We start from the raw sequence: 15,729 nt of genomic DNA, 5'->3' as shown, positions 1-15,729 counted from the left end.
AAATCAGATCAAATGATCAATATTTATTAACTGAAAAGATTCTCGGAATCTTTTGAGTTAATGCTGAGATACGAATTCCAGATAGTGGCGCTGACGCGGATTTTAAACATAAAAGTTATTATTATTCTTTTATTAAAAACAGTAGAACAGTTAAAAAGGCCGAATTCATTCGAAGCTTAAAAAATTGCAATAATGAAATCAGTGGACACAGCGACACAGGTGTGGTTGGCCTTGGCCCTTGGCCCCCCTATTTCTCTCTCCTCACTCGACGCCTACAAATACCACCCACTCCCCTGCTTCTTTACTTATCACTCCTCAGCCTTCTATTTTCCCATAAACCCAATCTCCTCTAATCCTCTTCCTTCCTTCGATCCCTCTCAAGCACCACACCGTGGTGCACAGAGAAAGAACCTTCTTAATTTCTCCTTTGAATTCATTCAAGGTAATAATTCTCATACAAAATTGTTGACTATTTGTTGACCTGCCACTAAACAACTATCTTTCTATTTCCCGAAAAGGGTTTATTAATTAATTAAGAAGTTCAACTAAACCCTCCTCTCTCTCTCCTTTCTTATATCAGCACCAAAGCATGTCGGTTGTTACTTACATCAGCACAGAGACCAACAAGGTGGGCCCCGTTGCTCCACCGAGCATGCTCGAACTGAAAATCTACGATGTCCCTATCATCTCTGCTAAAGAAGAAAAGCAAGATGAAGAGCAGCCGGGTCAAACTGACATATGGAACTTGATCCAATCTCAAAAGCCTGATAACACGATCATGCCGCCACCATATGTTCATCCCTTGGTACGCCGCTCTTCTAGCTCTCTTAGTCAGAAGAGTCTTGAAATTTGCACTGAGAACCTTGGCTCTGAGAGTGGCTCTGATGATTTCCTCGCCTCGTTCACTGACTCTGAAACTGACACTGAATCAGAGCATGGCCACCTCACCGAAATCGAAGAACATGAACCATTGGTTGCAAAGATTCCGGCCATGAAAATGGGACCGATGTATGTGACAAATCAAGAGAATCCTTACCATTGCCCATCGGCTGCTGTGAGTAGAAAGTCACCGCCACGCAATTTCCCACCACCGCTTCCATCGATCTCGAACCCCAATGGTGGGCCATGCCTGCGCATGCGGCCGTACCGATGTGGCAACGGCCGGTTGGTCATGGAGGCAGTCCCTGTGCCAACGCAAAACTATTTGCATGCACGCCGACATGATGGCCGCCTCCTGCTGTCCTTTACCGGCCAACATGCAATTGAGGAGGCAGAATTGCCAGAGAGCAAAAGTGAAATTGAGTCAGAGGATGAATCCGAGGCAGAGGAGATTGAGATGGAGGAGTCGGAGGAAGAAGAAGAAGTCGAGGTGGTTGATCGGGGAACAATGGTCGAGGTCAAGGTGAGCACACAGCCGAACCAGCTGGCTGTGTCGAAAAGGGTGCACAGGTCTTCTCTAGTGATCAATAAGTTTGTGGGAAGCTCCATGGATGATGCCATGACCGCGGCTGCTGATACGGTGCTGACAACCCTGCCGCCATCAAGGCGTGCTGTTGCAATGACCACCACAGCAGCAGCAGCTGTGGCTGCAGCATCGGCTCTCAGCGCCTCGTCCCATTACGAGAAGTCACATGAGGAGGAAGATGATGAACAATTATTGTTTGTTGCTACAACGGCCGGGTCAACGCGCCGCAGCAAGGAGGAACTGCTCCACCAAATGCGGCGGTGCAGTCAGCTCCGACGACCGCTATTCATCTGGGAACCCCGCTACATTGTTACCTTATGAATCATAAAATCAATCAAACAAAATCCATTTTATCTATTAGTAGATGAGTTGACCAAAATTATCCTATGACGGTATTTGTTTAATGATCCTGTCTCAAAGCTGATTCAGGGACTCAGGGAGAGATTTGAATTAGCTAGTAAATGATAGGGGGTCTTCTGGAAATTCATGTATATGATTATAATAATTGTGTTGGGAGCAATTTAAGATTCAAAAGTTCGATCGAGGAACTGGCATGTTTGTAATCGAGGATAATTATTCAATGAATGCAATTGATGATTTTTAACAAGACTATTACTCTTCCTGTTTCTGAGTTGCTTCTCTTTGATAATGTATTCCATTTCTTTTGTGCCATGTGGGAGTTTTAAGTGGCAATGAAACTTCCGACTGAGAAAGAAAATTCAAATGCAATTTATTAGTCTTTGTACGCCAGAAGTAATATTAGTTTATTACAATTATTTGATGTGTTCGCAAGATAAATTATCAGATCGAGAAAGTGGAGCTGTCAAAACTTAGTAGGGGAAGGGGACTAAAGAGAGAATAATTGGAAGGTGCAACGGAGATCTTTGCTTGGGGTTGGGGGGGATGTAACCAGAATATTATTTTTCTGATTTCGTTTTCCTGTGGCGGACAGAGATACAGCTGTTACTGTAAAAAGATTTATCGATAACAAACTAAATCAAGACCTTTCAAATATGTTGTCTATAATAAGTTTTGTATAGAATTTAGTGTAATATATGTATTTACTGGTCATTCAACAAAAGTTTGGAATATTGGCAATTCAGTTTTAGTTGTTAATTATCAAATACATTGAGCTGTGAAGTATCACTGTTATCAGGAATATGACCTTTCATTCAATATTTTATAATCTCGAAATTAAAATGTTACAATAATATCATAACTTCATATTATATTATGAATGCTACAACTACAAGTGCACAGTGAATGCCACCGAATATGAGATTCCTCTTTTATGGGTAGGAGTAGGACCACGGTTTGGTTATATTACCGGAAGATTCCCTGACATGGAAAGCAACTGTTTTATTGTTTGTTTTTATTTTTATTTTTATTTTTTGAATATTGATAAAACAACTCGAAGATGATGGCTGCCGGGAGCAGCAGTTGCGGTAAATAGTTAACAGATCAGTTTGGCTTCATGCAGCGGACGCACTTTAAAATCAAAACGGCACTGCACATGGTTTGTGCGCTGCATGAAGACAAAATTATCCTGTTAAAATATTTACCCATCTCCGGGCTACCAATTTTTTTATTTATATCCAAAAATTAAATCAAATTACAAAAAATAACCAATTTGCCGTTGAATTTCGAAAACTACCCAATCCGGTTACCCAGTAACCGGATTTTTTTTTTTTTCGGTTACCCAATTCCCGGATTATTGAAAATGGGTCCGGTTATTGGTTAACCGGAAATGAGCAAAACAAATTGGTATGGTATATGTCCCCGGTTAATGGTGCACCGGTTTTGTGTTTTTTTTTTTTTTTTTTTAAAACAGAAATTTATTTATTTATTTATTTATTATATTAAAATATTAGAAATGTTGAATATATTTCTTTGAAAATAGATGTAATACAATATAATTTGATTTATTAGAAAGACTGCAACAAATAACCCGGATCAATATTTTTCAGATCGGATTTTTCGCGGCTGTAAGAAAAATTAATATATTTATTTATGTGTTATTGGAAAAAAATAAAAATGCTTAAATTCCGAGTTATTGATCCCGGTTCAAAAGTCACTTCTAGGTAATCTAGAAAATATTATGATCTTTCTATTACATTTAATTTATTAAAAGTTGTATCTATTTTGAAAAACAAACAAAAACTTTAATTTATTTAATAATTGTTATTCAAAAATAATTCTCAAAATAGATACAACTTTTAATAAATTAAATGTACTAGAAAGTTCATAATATTTTCTGGATTACCTAGAAGTGACTTTTGAACCGGGATCAATAACTCGGAATCTAAGCATTTTTATTTTTTTCCAATAACACATAAATAAATATATTAATTTTTCTTACAGCCGCGAAAAATCCGATCTGAAAAATATTGATCCGGGTTATTTGTTGCAGTCTTTCTAATAAATCAAATTATATTGTATTACATCTATTTTCAAAGAAATATATTCAACATTTCTAATATTTTAATACAATAAATAAATAAATAAATAAATTTCTGTTTTAAAAAAAAAAAAAAAAACAAAACCAGTGCACCATTAACCGGACATATACCATACCAATTTTTTTTGCTCATTTCCGGTTAACCAATAACCGGACCCATTTCAATAATCCGGGAATTGGGTAACCGGAAAAAAAAAAAAATTCGGTTACTAAGTAACCGGATTGGGTAGTTTTCGAAATTCAACGGCAAATTGGTTATTTTTTGTAATTTAATTTAATTTTTGGATATAAATAAAAAAATCGGCCGGGCTACAAAGCAACATTTCAACTAAAAAAAAAAATCACCGAACCTGGTGCGCAAAATTACGATAAAGGTCGTAAAAACTATGATTTTTTTCGGTGAACTTGAAGAAACGATAAAAATGTAACGGTTTCTTTATAAATATTTAATTTCATCGTAATCTTATAACGGTTCCTTTAAATTTTGCTCCAAAATATCTGACAAGTAAACGTTTTTTTTTAGAAACTTTTGCAGTATAATTGTAATAGTAAATGAAAATTAAAGCAATCGTAACGATGATACAGATGCTTCGGAAATTTCTAAAGGAATATTTCCTTCTAGTTCGTTGCAAAACAATCATGAAATCATGCTCAATATTTATAAACAAATATTTGAATTACTAACATAATACGACTTTATATGAAATTAATTCAAAAATTTATAAATCTTGTATGTAATGATCTATATATTTAAAAACAATCAGCTGATTTATTATTTTTATTATTACTAATTCACTTGTTTTGTTAATACTGTGGTCTGTGGACCTGTTCTATGGTTCCACTTCGTGCGACATTTGACAAATTCAACATAAAATTAAATAAAATACATTAAATCCCATAACGTGAACTTTAAACCACACAAAATTAACTAAATTATCTAATTGAAAGAGAACATTAAACCACATAAAACATAAATTTAAGTTGTACAATATGAGAACAATTTGTGAACTTAATACACTAACATGGTAAATTCACTGTCTATAGCAGTGTTGTAAAAAATGGTTGTTAAACGTCTGTTTAATCGTTAATGGCAGCTAAACCGTTACGGATACACTAGTCGGAGGCCTGTTAATGGATTTTTCTGATTAATCGGTCGATTATTCCCGATTATTCCACCTATATCCGTTTAATCGTCCATTTATTTTCGTTTATTCTTATTTATTCCCTTTTTATTTATTCCAGTGAATATTTATTTTCACATTGTTTTTTTCTGTGACTGCGCGTGATAATATGTTTCATAAATTATGTATTGTAGTTTTATTTGTGCTTGGATATACATCCAATATTTTATATATATATTTTTTCTTCTTACATTGAAATTGATTAATTATTCTATTATTTATATATCAAATATTTTTCTTACTCATTGATGTAATTTTTCAATTAGTACGACATGTTCATATATGAAATTAAGTTGTTACCATAAACTAAATTTAGTGATTTTAAGCTTCAATGTTTGATTTCTTTCAAATATATATTATTAGCAGTGTTCTAAATAGCGTGCTATAGCATTTTTGGACCCTAAACGCTAAGCTATGGCATAATAACGCGTTGTTTGAGCTACGAACGCTATAGCGGTAATAGCGGTCCACTATAGCGCATAGCGTGTAGCGCAAATAGCGCCCGCTATGCAACATTTGTTTTTTTTTTCAATTTATATGAGCTTTAAATAAAGGCTCAGATTGGATTTTAACCATAATTTTTTTTTTGCAATTGACGTACTAAGCTTTATATTAAACTATTAAATATTTAATGAGAGATCCATCAAACGAAATCAAAATAAGGAAGCTACAACGCTCTATGCAACATGAGCTGTTTTTTTTTTTCTTTTCAATTTATATGGGTTTTAAATAAAGGCTTAGATTGAATATATTAAGATATTTCTTGAATTAACAAAATGATACTTACTATACAGTAGTTTGAATATTTTGAATATATTAAGATAGTTAATTATGCCATGATGTCTAGGTTATTTTGAAATTTAAATAGAAAAAAGATAGATTATGTCATGATGCTGAATATATTTTGAATAGAAAAAGATTGATAGTTTATGATATTAGTATTACTATGGATATTTTGAGTCGCAATTTGGACTTTGTATTGGTTCAATATGAATATTATATTTTTTTAATCAATTTGATATTATTTATTGTTCTATGAGACTTAGATAATGTTGATATTTAGTACAAATATATGATATAATTTTTATAAAAATAAGAAAACGCTATGTAGCATAGCTTTCGCTATAGCTTTTTTTGTAGGCTTCCCGCTATGACGCGATAAATGTTATTTAGAACCTTGATTATTAGTATTTAAAAAAGTTTATTTTTTGAATTTATTTTTTCATTAAATAAATGTGTTACTTACACATGTAAAGTGTGTATGTGTTGTTAAGAAGAAATAAACATAGTGTCGTGTTATAATAATTTTAAATGAAAATGATTAATCATCCGCATAATTCTGATTAATAAGTCGCATACCGATAAATCGCTTAACGATACCCATCCACTCGACGAGTGCATAATGTTACTTACAACACTGATCTAAAGCCCAGCAATCTTAAAATAAAACAACAAATCATTGCAATGCATACGTGTAACATTTAACTCCAAAACCTGACAGCCATGAAAACACTCTAATCTAGCGTCGAATCCGCCAATTTATTAGAAAACAAAAACAAAGGTACGTTGGATGCTATATTATGACATAAGTGGCGCCACTGAGATTAGGTACTTTAGTCTTTAGGAGTAATATTCTTAGTTTTAATGTTACTTAGGTTATAATATAAATATTCTGAGATTAGGTATCAGTTTTTTATGCCTTCTTCTCAGTCTTTACAATGAAATGAAATCGGTGGAATTATTTTCACTATTATAAAATAAATGAATGCTAGTACTCATTATATATTATCTATTAATGGCCAATATCTCTAATTAATTAATTTGATCACATTTCGCCAAATTTGCTAAAAAGTCTATAAAGCACAAAAATTGGAAGTGAATCATAATTTTTCTATCGAAAAAAAGATTAGATAGGAGGGTTCAAATTAATACCTCATGTCTTTCATGTTTTACTGTGCCTCACATATTTTATCTTCATTTTTAATATTCAAACAGTCAATCCGAACAGTTCGATATGATCTCCATATTAAAGTGTATTTGGGGACCAAATTATATATTTTTTGAAAAAAAAATATACTATTTTTTATATGTACAAAATAATTATTTTTGCACTATTCAAAAGCAATAATTTGTACTTATCTGAAAAAATAGTAAAAAAAATTCCAAAAAATATAAATTTTGATCTCCAAACATATTTTAATATGAATATCATATTGAGCAGTTCGAATCGACTGTTTGAACTTCAAAAACAAAAATAACATATGTGAAATATTTGAACCCTCATTAAACATTAAGAATTCAATTTAGACAGCAAGTCATGCAATTAGAAAGGAGAAACCATACGTCATTTCTTTTTGTCTATTTATTAACCGTGATTTTTATTAATAGGAAAATGGAAAAATAAAATATTAAAAACAAGAATGAGTCGGTAGAAATTTTAAAAACAAGAAGGCGTACACATCCCATGGCGTCCCTCAGGGACGCCATTCCAAACTCATGTCCGACGGAAAAAAAAAAAAAATGAAAATCCAGGGACGTCATGCCATATGTATTCCCCATGGGACGCCATGGTTTGGGTTAGGTCCGACGGAAAAAAAAAAAATTGAAAAACGCTGGGACGCCATGCCATGGTTTAACCCCTTGGGACGCCATGCAAAAGCCCATTGAGGCGGAAAAAAAAGCCCTGGGACGCCATGCAAAAGTCTATTCTGTGAGAAAAGAAAAATTTCCATGCGGACTGATACCTCGCATATTTAGCCTATATTTGACTTGATTTCGTACCAAATTCACGTTCTAAATTGTCAAAATCATGTGCATTTCATTGATATATCCTTAGAATTTGGTACTGTTGAGAGTTTGTTTGTTTTCTGCAGGATTGGAGCAAAATACACGAAGAAACGGCGTTTTTGGACTCCCTGGTACGACCCTTACCAGGCTTGGTACGGGCCGTACCAGACTTAGCCGATCCAGCTCTTTCCCATCTTGTACGGCCTAGCCGTACCACCTTGGTATGGGCCGTACATAGATGCCGCCTGACAGAATTCAAATCTTGGCAGAGGCTATTTAAAGCGAGGGATCTCTCCATTTTCGGGGATTCCATTGGATTCCATTCCATTCCAGAAAGAGAGCTCAGAGAAAGAGAGAAAGAGAGCAAAGGAGAAAGGAGAGAAGAAGAAGGAAAAGGAAGAGGCGAAAATCGATGGATCAACCCCTTCTCCACTCCCGATCTTCGATCTAGTTTTATCATGCCTCTCTTTATCTCTTTATTTGTATTTCTGGACAGATCTATGACTTGTGAGTAGTTGATCATTGTTTCTAGGGTTTGTAGATGAATTTTCTTGATTTGTGTTGCTTTTCTTGATTTGGATCTTGTATGAACTCTTTTGATTGTATTGATTGTGCATTTGTTTGTCTTGATTGCTTTGTCTTGCTGTGATTGCATGTGGTGTGCCTATAGTGGTAGATCAACCCTAACAAGGTCATGTGACCATTGCCTTCTCTCAACCAAACCAATCCCTTTAGGTAGACTTGTTCGAATTGAAGCCGAAAGGTTGAATTCTCCCCTAATTGACATATTAGAGGATACCTTAGATCTCCAATCAATCAACTAGAGGATCTGGACCAAAACACGAGAGTTGAGGTTTAGAAACCCTAGAAGGTGAAGAATTGACTCCCAAACCTAGATCTTGAACCAACAAACGAGAGTTGAGGTTTAGGAACCTTAGGTATGGTCAATTGAACCTTTCTCAAGAGTTTTATACGAGGTACCAGCAAGAAATGCATCCACTCGAACTTGTAAGCTCTGTTCTGGTAGATCAGTACGGGTCTTACAAGAGTGGTGCGGCCTACCCGTACCAAGCCCCACACGGCTTGGTCGGACCAGGTTGGTGCGGCCTAGCCGTACCAACTTGGTAAGACCCGTACCACTAGAGGCAAATCAGAGATGAAGTCTGAAACCCTTGAAACATCTTTTATCCTAAATCAAAACACAGCTTATACCTTTTCTTGCACAGTCACTATTCTATTGCATTGTTTGATTGCTTGAATTGATTCTTTAGGAAGATTAAATATCAAAACTCCTTCTTTCTCACTTCTAGTCTTTAGTCAAGATAAGTAGGTTCTAGAAAAAGAAACCGTCCCTGTGGATCGATACCCGATTATACTCCTCGATAGGGTTGTGCACTTGCAACCCTAATCGGAAGGTGTAACCGCGGTTTTAAAAGGTACGCTCCCAAGCGTACCGAAACTTGCGTTGCGCTTTCACGCGAACACGGACTAACAAAAAAAATAAAATAAAATAAAAGTTGGACGCCATGGCATATTACGACAACCACCGTCTCATAAAAAGATGCAGAGAGATATGTTTCTCTCAGCTCGTTTCATTACCATTTCTAAAAACTGATGAGCAAAGAAACTGATGAGCTCTGAGATCTGTCAGGTAATATTTTTTTAGTTAATTTATTTACAATACTTTTGAACTTATTTATTATTGTAAACAAAAAATATTTACATTTTGTAATTTATATCTATTATGTAGGTAATTTTTTTGGAAACAATCAATCATGGTTTTAGTAAATGTGTTTATCGGTGGTGAAATTCGATACGGTCCGAGGGGCGCGGAGTATAGTATTAGCCATCGGTATTCATTTCGTGTGACCGTTAATCAAAATTTTGACGATTTGAAAGGTATGATTTATCGTCATTTTGGATATTCCGAGAGTGAATACAATCTAATCATTTATGCTCGATGTAATGTTGGTACGCCAACTGGCCGTTATTATGAGGTTGTGGAACTTATTTGCAATGGTGCTTGGATGATAATTTTTTAGCAATTAATAAATTCCGGAAGAGAATACCGTGTCATTGATTTTTTCATTGAGTTTGTTCCAATTGTGGGCACAACGCAATTCCAGTTGAACTTTGATAGTATGGTACTTGAGACGCAACCAGAACCTCGTCAATCCCGATATTGTGACCCACATGCGGGTTCCAGTCGGGTCCAACCCCATCAGAGAGAACATACACCGCCCCAAAATATTTATTCTGAACCTTTTCCCAATATGAATGAGTTTTCACCAGCCGTCCAAGCAGAGGTGAGTTGGACACAATACGATAATCATAACAGTACACCTTATATGCTGACTTTTGTTGATCCTTGTCCCGATGATGACGACTTACCACAAAGTGATGATGAAAATGATCTAGACTATTGTGATGATGATGAATATGATGAAAATGATTCTGAAGATGATGTCTTGTTAGAGTCCCATACACCTGCTGTGCAGACTCAGTATTTTCCCATTTCTGGTTGTAGTGACCGTCACCCTATAGCGAGTTTCAATGACACGTCCGGATTTCGGGAAGCAGATGTAAGTTTTTTCGGTACAACCCCACGTTTTGATGATCAATATCTTGCGGTGGAGCAAGTATTCTCATCAAAAGTTGTTATGAATAGAACCATAAAGGAGTTCCACATACGCAAGAATATTGAAGTCTTTTGGAAAGAAAGTAGCAAAACCAAAATTGTAGTCGAGTGCAAAGACACCAGGTGCAATTGGAGATTGTACGCCACGTCTTCTTATTTTGGAGCTCGGTGGACAATTAAAACATTAAATACACCGCATACATGTTGTGCCCCGACTAATCGTACTGATCATGCACAATTAACAGCCGCAGTGATTGCCAATGTTATAAGGGATGATATTAGAGAAGATATTACAAAAAGCATTAGTGACCTCAAATCGATAGTTCGTGCTCATTTCAAAGGAATTGTTCCCAAATATAACAGGTTATGGCGTGGTCGAGAGCTGGCAATTGAACAAATGTTTGGTAGTTGGAAGGACTCATATGCAATCCTCAGTCCACTTTTACAAGCAATAACAAGAGAAAATCCTGGGACAAAATGGACAGTTAGATCAGAACCCACCGCGAAAGAGACAGAGCAGTTGTTTAAGGCAGCAGCGTGGGCTTATGGTCCATGTATTGCGACAGTGCCTCATCTGAAACCTATCATTAGCATTGATGCATGCTTCCTGTCTGGTGGTACAAGGGGAGATTGCTTATAGCTTGCGGTTATGATGCTGAGAATCAATTGCTACCTCTGGCTTTCAGATTGGTTTAGGAAGAGAGTTTCGAGAACTGGGGATGGTTCATGAGGTGGTTGCGACAAGAGGTAATTGGTTTCGGGAGGTTCATGTGTGTTGTTTCAGATAGACACTTGGGAATAAGGAAGGTGTTTAAAGATAGACATGGTGGTTGGTGGGAGGATGGCGAAGAGTGTGTTCAGACATTGTGTATACAGCACGTTGCTGAGAATTTAATGAAAAAGGTCCATGATAAAGATGTTTGTGATATATTTAAAATACTTTTCAGGAAAAGGAAGCCAAGAGCGTATGCAGAGTGGATGCAAATTCTACGCCTAAAATGTCCGGCAGCAATTCCGTACTTGGATAAAGTCGGTAAATACCGGGACAACGATGAAACTGAGGCCCCTAAACCATGGAGGGTATTTCAAACATTTGACAATGGCTCCCGTTGGGGGATTATGACAACTAATGGGTCTGAATCATTGAACAATGTGTTCCAGAAAAGTCGAAGACTACCGGCCGTCGCACTAGTCGAAGATACATTTTATAAACTAGTCGACTGGTTTAGGGAAAGGAAGCAAAAAGCTATGACTCGCATAAAGGGGAGACATGAATGGTCAGCGCAGGTCAAAGCATTGTTGATAAGACACGGAAAACGTTGTCTTGCAATGACTGCCATATCTTATGGTGAGCCATGGGGCGAGTACGATGTCATGGCCAAAAATGAAAAAGTTCATTGGTACGATGAGGTAACGGGACAGATTAAATGTGTTTGTGCCCTCGAGCCCTCACTCCATTGTTAGGCTGCCATAGTTATAAAAATTAACTTAAAAAACAATGAAACCATGAATTAAAATAAGTACAAGTTAAACAAAAAATTTAGTGACTTACATCGGTAGAAATTAATGAACTCCGATGTTGCTGATGTGGCATCCACAATAACGAACTAAAATGATTTGATGATTGAGTTTGAGTCACTACATCTTCTTCAAACACATCATTAGTGTTTTGATAACCATACTCACCACGAGGAGCTGACATCCTGCATGCATAATATTTTCATTAATTTATCATCATATCGAACATGCATATATTCATTTAAATAATTTATATAATTTATATAGTACAACTAATCTAACCCTAAATGAGCATAATCTAACCAAAATAAATATAACATAAAATACAACAGATTTCATTATTGTACTCACTAAATTATTTACATCCATAATCCAACCCTAAATGAACATAAAAAACAATGCATGCTCACTAAATTAATCTATTTTATAACATACCTAAAAAAAACAAATAGACATATAATTGACATCCATAACTAAATTAATCTATTTTGCTTAAATAATAAAGCCTTCTTTTGTATAATAAATTATCTAGTTGTTCTAACTATAATTGACATCCATAAAATACGATGCTTAAGCACATTTTAAAATTAATTAACCTAATTATTAATATAATAAATACAAATCTATTTTAATCATACAAATAAAATCGAACTAAATTATTCAGTAAACTATCTAATTTTAACTAATTCGGCATAATTATGAAAAAAAAAAACTTACTTAGTAATAGTTGGGATGCCACGATACTAGCAGCACCAGGGGACCAGCGGAGGAAGTGGGACGCCACAATCCTAGACGAAGGGGATCGGGACCATCAACGGCAACAACGGGCTGTCGCTTCTTCTTTTTCTTTTTTTATTCTTTTCTGTCGCTGTTGGAGTTCGGAGAAAATAAATTGTTTGGAGTGGAGAAAAATATGTGTTTTTATTAAGCGGACCAAGTTAGGGCATGGCGTCCCGGCGTTTTTCAATTTTTTTTTTTTTCCGTCGGACCTAACCCAAACCATGGCGTCCCATGGGGAATACATATGGCATGGCATCCCTAGATTTTCATATTTTTTTTTTCCGTCGGACATGAGTTTGGAATGGCGTCCCTGAGGGACGCCATGGGATGTGTACACCTTCTTGTTTTTAAAATTTCTACCGACTCATTCTTGTTTTTAATATTTTATTTTTCCATTTTCCTATTAATAAAAATCACGGATTTATTAAGTTGTGGAGTGTGGACGCATTCTAGAAGGACCAAAGAGTAACCCACTCTCATACAATATTTTAAAAAATTTAAGGTTTAATATGAAAAATTCTTTGTAAATAAAATAAGTAACCCACTCCCAAGTGCTTGAACCACACAAACTAGTCAGAATGTATTTTTTAAATATTCATTCAAACATTAATTTTGATAAAGTAAATTCTGCTGAAATATAAAATGACACATTAATTATCAAGTTTCTTAAACAACGACAAGGTTCCCTTGTTTTAATTTATCTACCAATGGACTAGCTTTTAGTATTTCTTTATAAGTTTGGCTATGGTACTATACATTATACATAGTGCACTTTGATCTCTACTATGAATTTATATTTTTTTAAATAAAAGTCTAAATAATCAATCTAAATTGTTTGTTATGATTTTTCATATAAATATATATTCAAAATTAAAAATTTCAGGCAGATAGAAAATCACTCCTCTCGGATGGTTCAAGAATTTTTAAATCAAGTAGAAAAAAAATAGTAAAAGAATTATAAAATGAAAGCAAATTTGGTTTCAAGCACATTTTAATATAAATACTATTTTTAATGATTCAGATCAATTATTTAATTTTAAAAATAAAAATATGCATTCATATTTCGGTCCAAATTAAGTGCACTATACATAGTCCCATATAGGGCTGGCAAAAAAATTCGAGGTTCGTGATTCGATTCGGGTTTGATTCGGGTTTGATTCGAGTTTAATTCGATTCGAAATGGGCTCGAATTGAAACGAATCAAACCAAGTTCGGTTCGGAATTAATTCAAACCAAACTCAAACCTAGCCTGGTTCGATCGAAATAGGTTCGTGATTTTTTTGTGGTTCGAATCTCATAAAATTACCGGCCATCCATTTACCTGATGAAATTAAAATTCAAGATAGAGAGTCATAATTTAACTTAGCCGACACCCCCTCACTCTCAAATCTCAATAACCTAGTTCTCTCTCCACCTCTCCCTAACTCACTCTTCCTCTAGCTCTAAATCTAGCCGACGCTCTCGGCAACTGGCTGTCTCTCCGGCTGTCACTCCTCTCTCCGGCCTAGATGACTGTCTCTCCTCTCTCTTCGGTTGTCTCTCATAGTTCATACCAGGAAAGCCGTCTCTGATATATTTTTTCATAAATAATTTTTCAACTTGAAAACACTTATTTCATAGTTCATACCAGTAAAAGGAAGCCATGTGAATTTTGTCCCGCGAGAAAAAATTAATGTATAAACTACCGGTATAACTAGGGCTGCTAAAAAATAATTTAGTTCGTGATCGATTCGGGTTCGATTCGAAAAATGTGTAGTTCACAATTAATTCAATTCGAAATGGATTCGGTTCGAAATGAATCAAACCTAAGATAAATTCGGTTCGGTTCGTTGCCACCCCTAGTCCCATAGTCTCGCTCTTACTTTATTATACTAAAAAGTAAAAACCGTAAATAATTTAATTAGGCCGGCCATGACATAGGGTCCAAAGTTCCTTCCTTTTACTTCCCATTTTGTAAAAGGGAATCAGCTCGCACTGTTCAATTGCTTTACATATTATTAAAATAATAAGTTGTACCAAGTTTTGAATCACACTACTTTTCCTACAGTGGCTCTCGTAAATTTTATAACCAATCTATTGTTCCATCCGTCTCCCCCTGAATTAAAAGCTTTTAGATATATATATATATATTTTTTTTAACGTTTAATGAAATATTTAACGTTTTCATCTAATATTTTTTTTAGGTGTCCGATTATTTTAATATGTAGCTCGTCCACAAAATTTTATCAAATATCTCTGTTATAAAATACATTGTATGTGATGTGCATACACGGTTTTTTTTTTTTCCCTATCCATCAACCCTGAAACCTCTTATTCATCTGATGTTACTTTTTACATTTTAGTTATCCAATTATTTCAATTGCGTAATTCACAAAATTTTATCAGGTCATTTTGTCATACAAATATACAATACATATGCAAACTGTTGAACTTAGGGGCACCTCTAATTACTCAAAAACTGAAATTAAATTGCAATTGAAAGTAAATAGATGAGTTTAGAGAAATTTGATACGCGGGATGATAACGGAGTTCGGCAAAACAAAGGCCTACGTCTCCGGGGCTTCGCAACCTTGTGTGGTGCGCCTTTCTATTACCCAATACGAAAGGATTACAACTTGTGAACCGTTGAGCCCTTACACACCAAGCGGGAAGTCAAACGGCCAACTCAAAGAGATGAGAACAAGGTCTCGATTGTCTAGAAACACAAGAGAAACACTCAATAGATCACTCTAACCTAATCTATATCAAGATTAGTGAAGTAGGTTTGAGGTTGCTTGAGGAATTTTGAAGTTTTAAGCTCTCACAACAATGGAGTAGGCTAAGTTCTCAGAAAATCGCTTTTAAAATGATTAGGGTCGGCTCAGATTATTTGGGAAGAGATCCCATCACTCTATTTATAGTG

At 35.2% G+C, this 15,729-nt stretch overlaps 1 protein-coding gene across 1 annotated transcript; it reads left to right on the top strand.

Annotated features, from left to right (window-relative positions):
- Positions 1-301: 301 nt before the first annotated feature.
- On the top strand, positions 302-2,013 carry LOC144559626 (FAF-like protein (DUF3049)). Its single transcript, XM_078308697.1, has 2 exons — positions 302-442; positions 581-2,013. The coding sequence occupies exon 2, from the start codon at positions 590-592 to the stop codon at positions 1,784-1,786; it is 1,197 nt and encodes a 398-aa protein (XP_078164823.1). The 5' UTR covers positions 302-442; positions 581-589; the 3' UTR covers positions 1,787-2,013.
- Positions 2,014-15,729: the final 13,716 nt, after the last annotated feature.

The sequence above is a fragment of the Carex rostrata genome, chromosome 9 (assembly GCF_964058835.1).
Source record: "Carex rostrata chromosome 9, lpCarRost1.2, whole genome shotgun sequence".
In the NCBI taxonomy this organism is placed as follows: domain Eukaryota; kingdom Viridiplantae; phylum Streptophyta; class Magnoliopsida; order Poales; family Cyperaceae; genus Carex; species Carex rostrata.
The sequence above is the reverse complement of the archived record's forward strand: the minus strand, read 5'-3'. Positions and strand labels throughout refer to the sequence as shown.

Bases quoted from the DNA above. Each gene is read 5' to 3' on its own strand.
- LOC144559626 (XM_078308697.1), top strand. From the start codon at position 590: ATGTCGGTTGTTACTTACATCAGCACAGAGACCAACAAGGTGGGCCCC.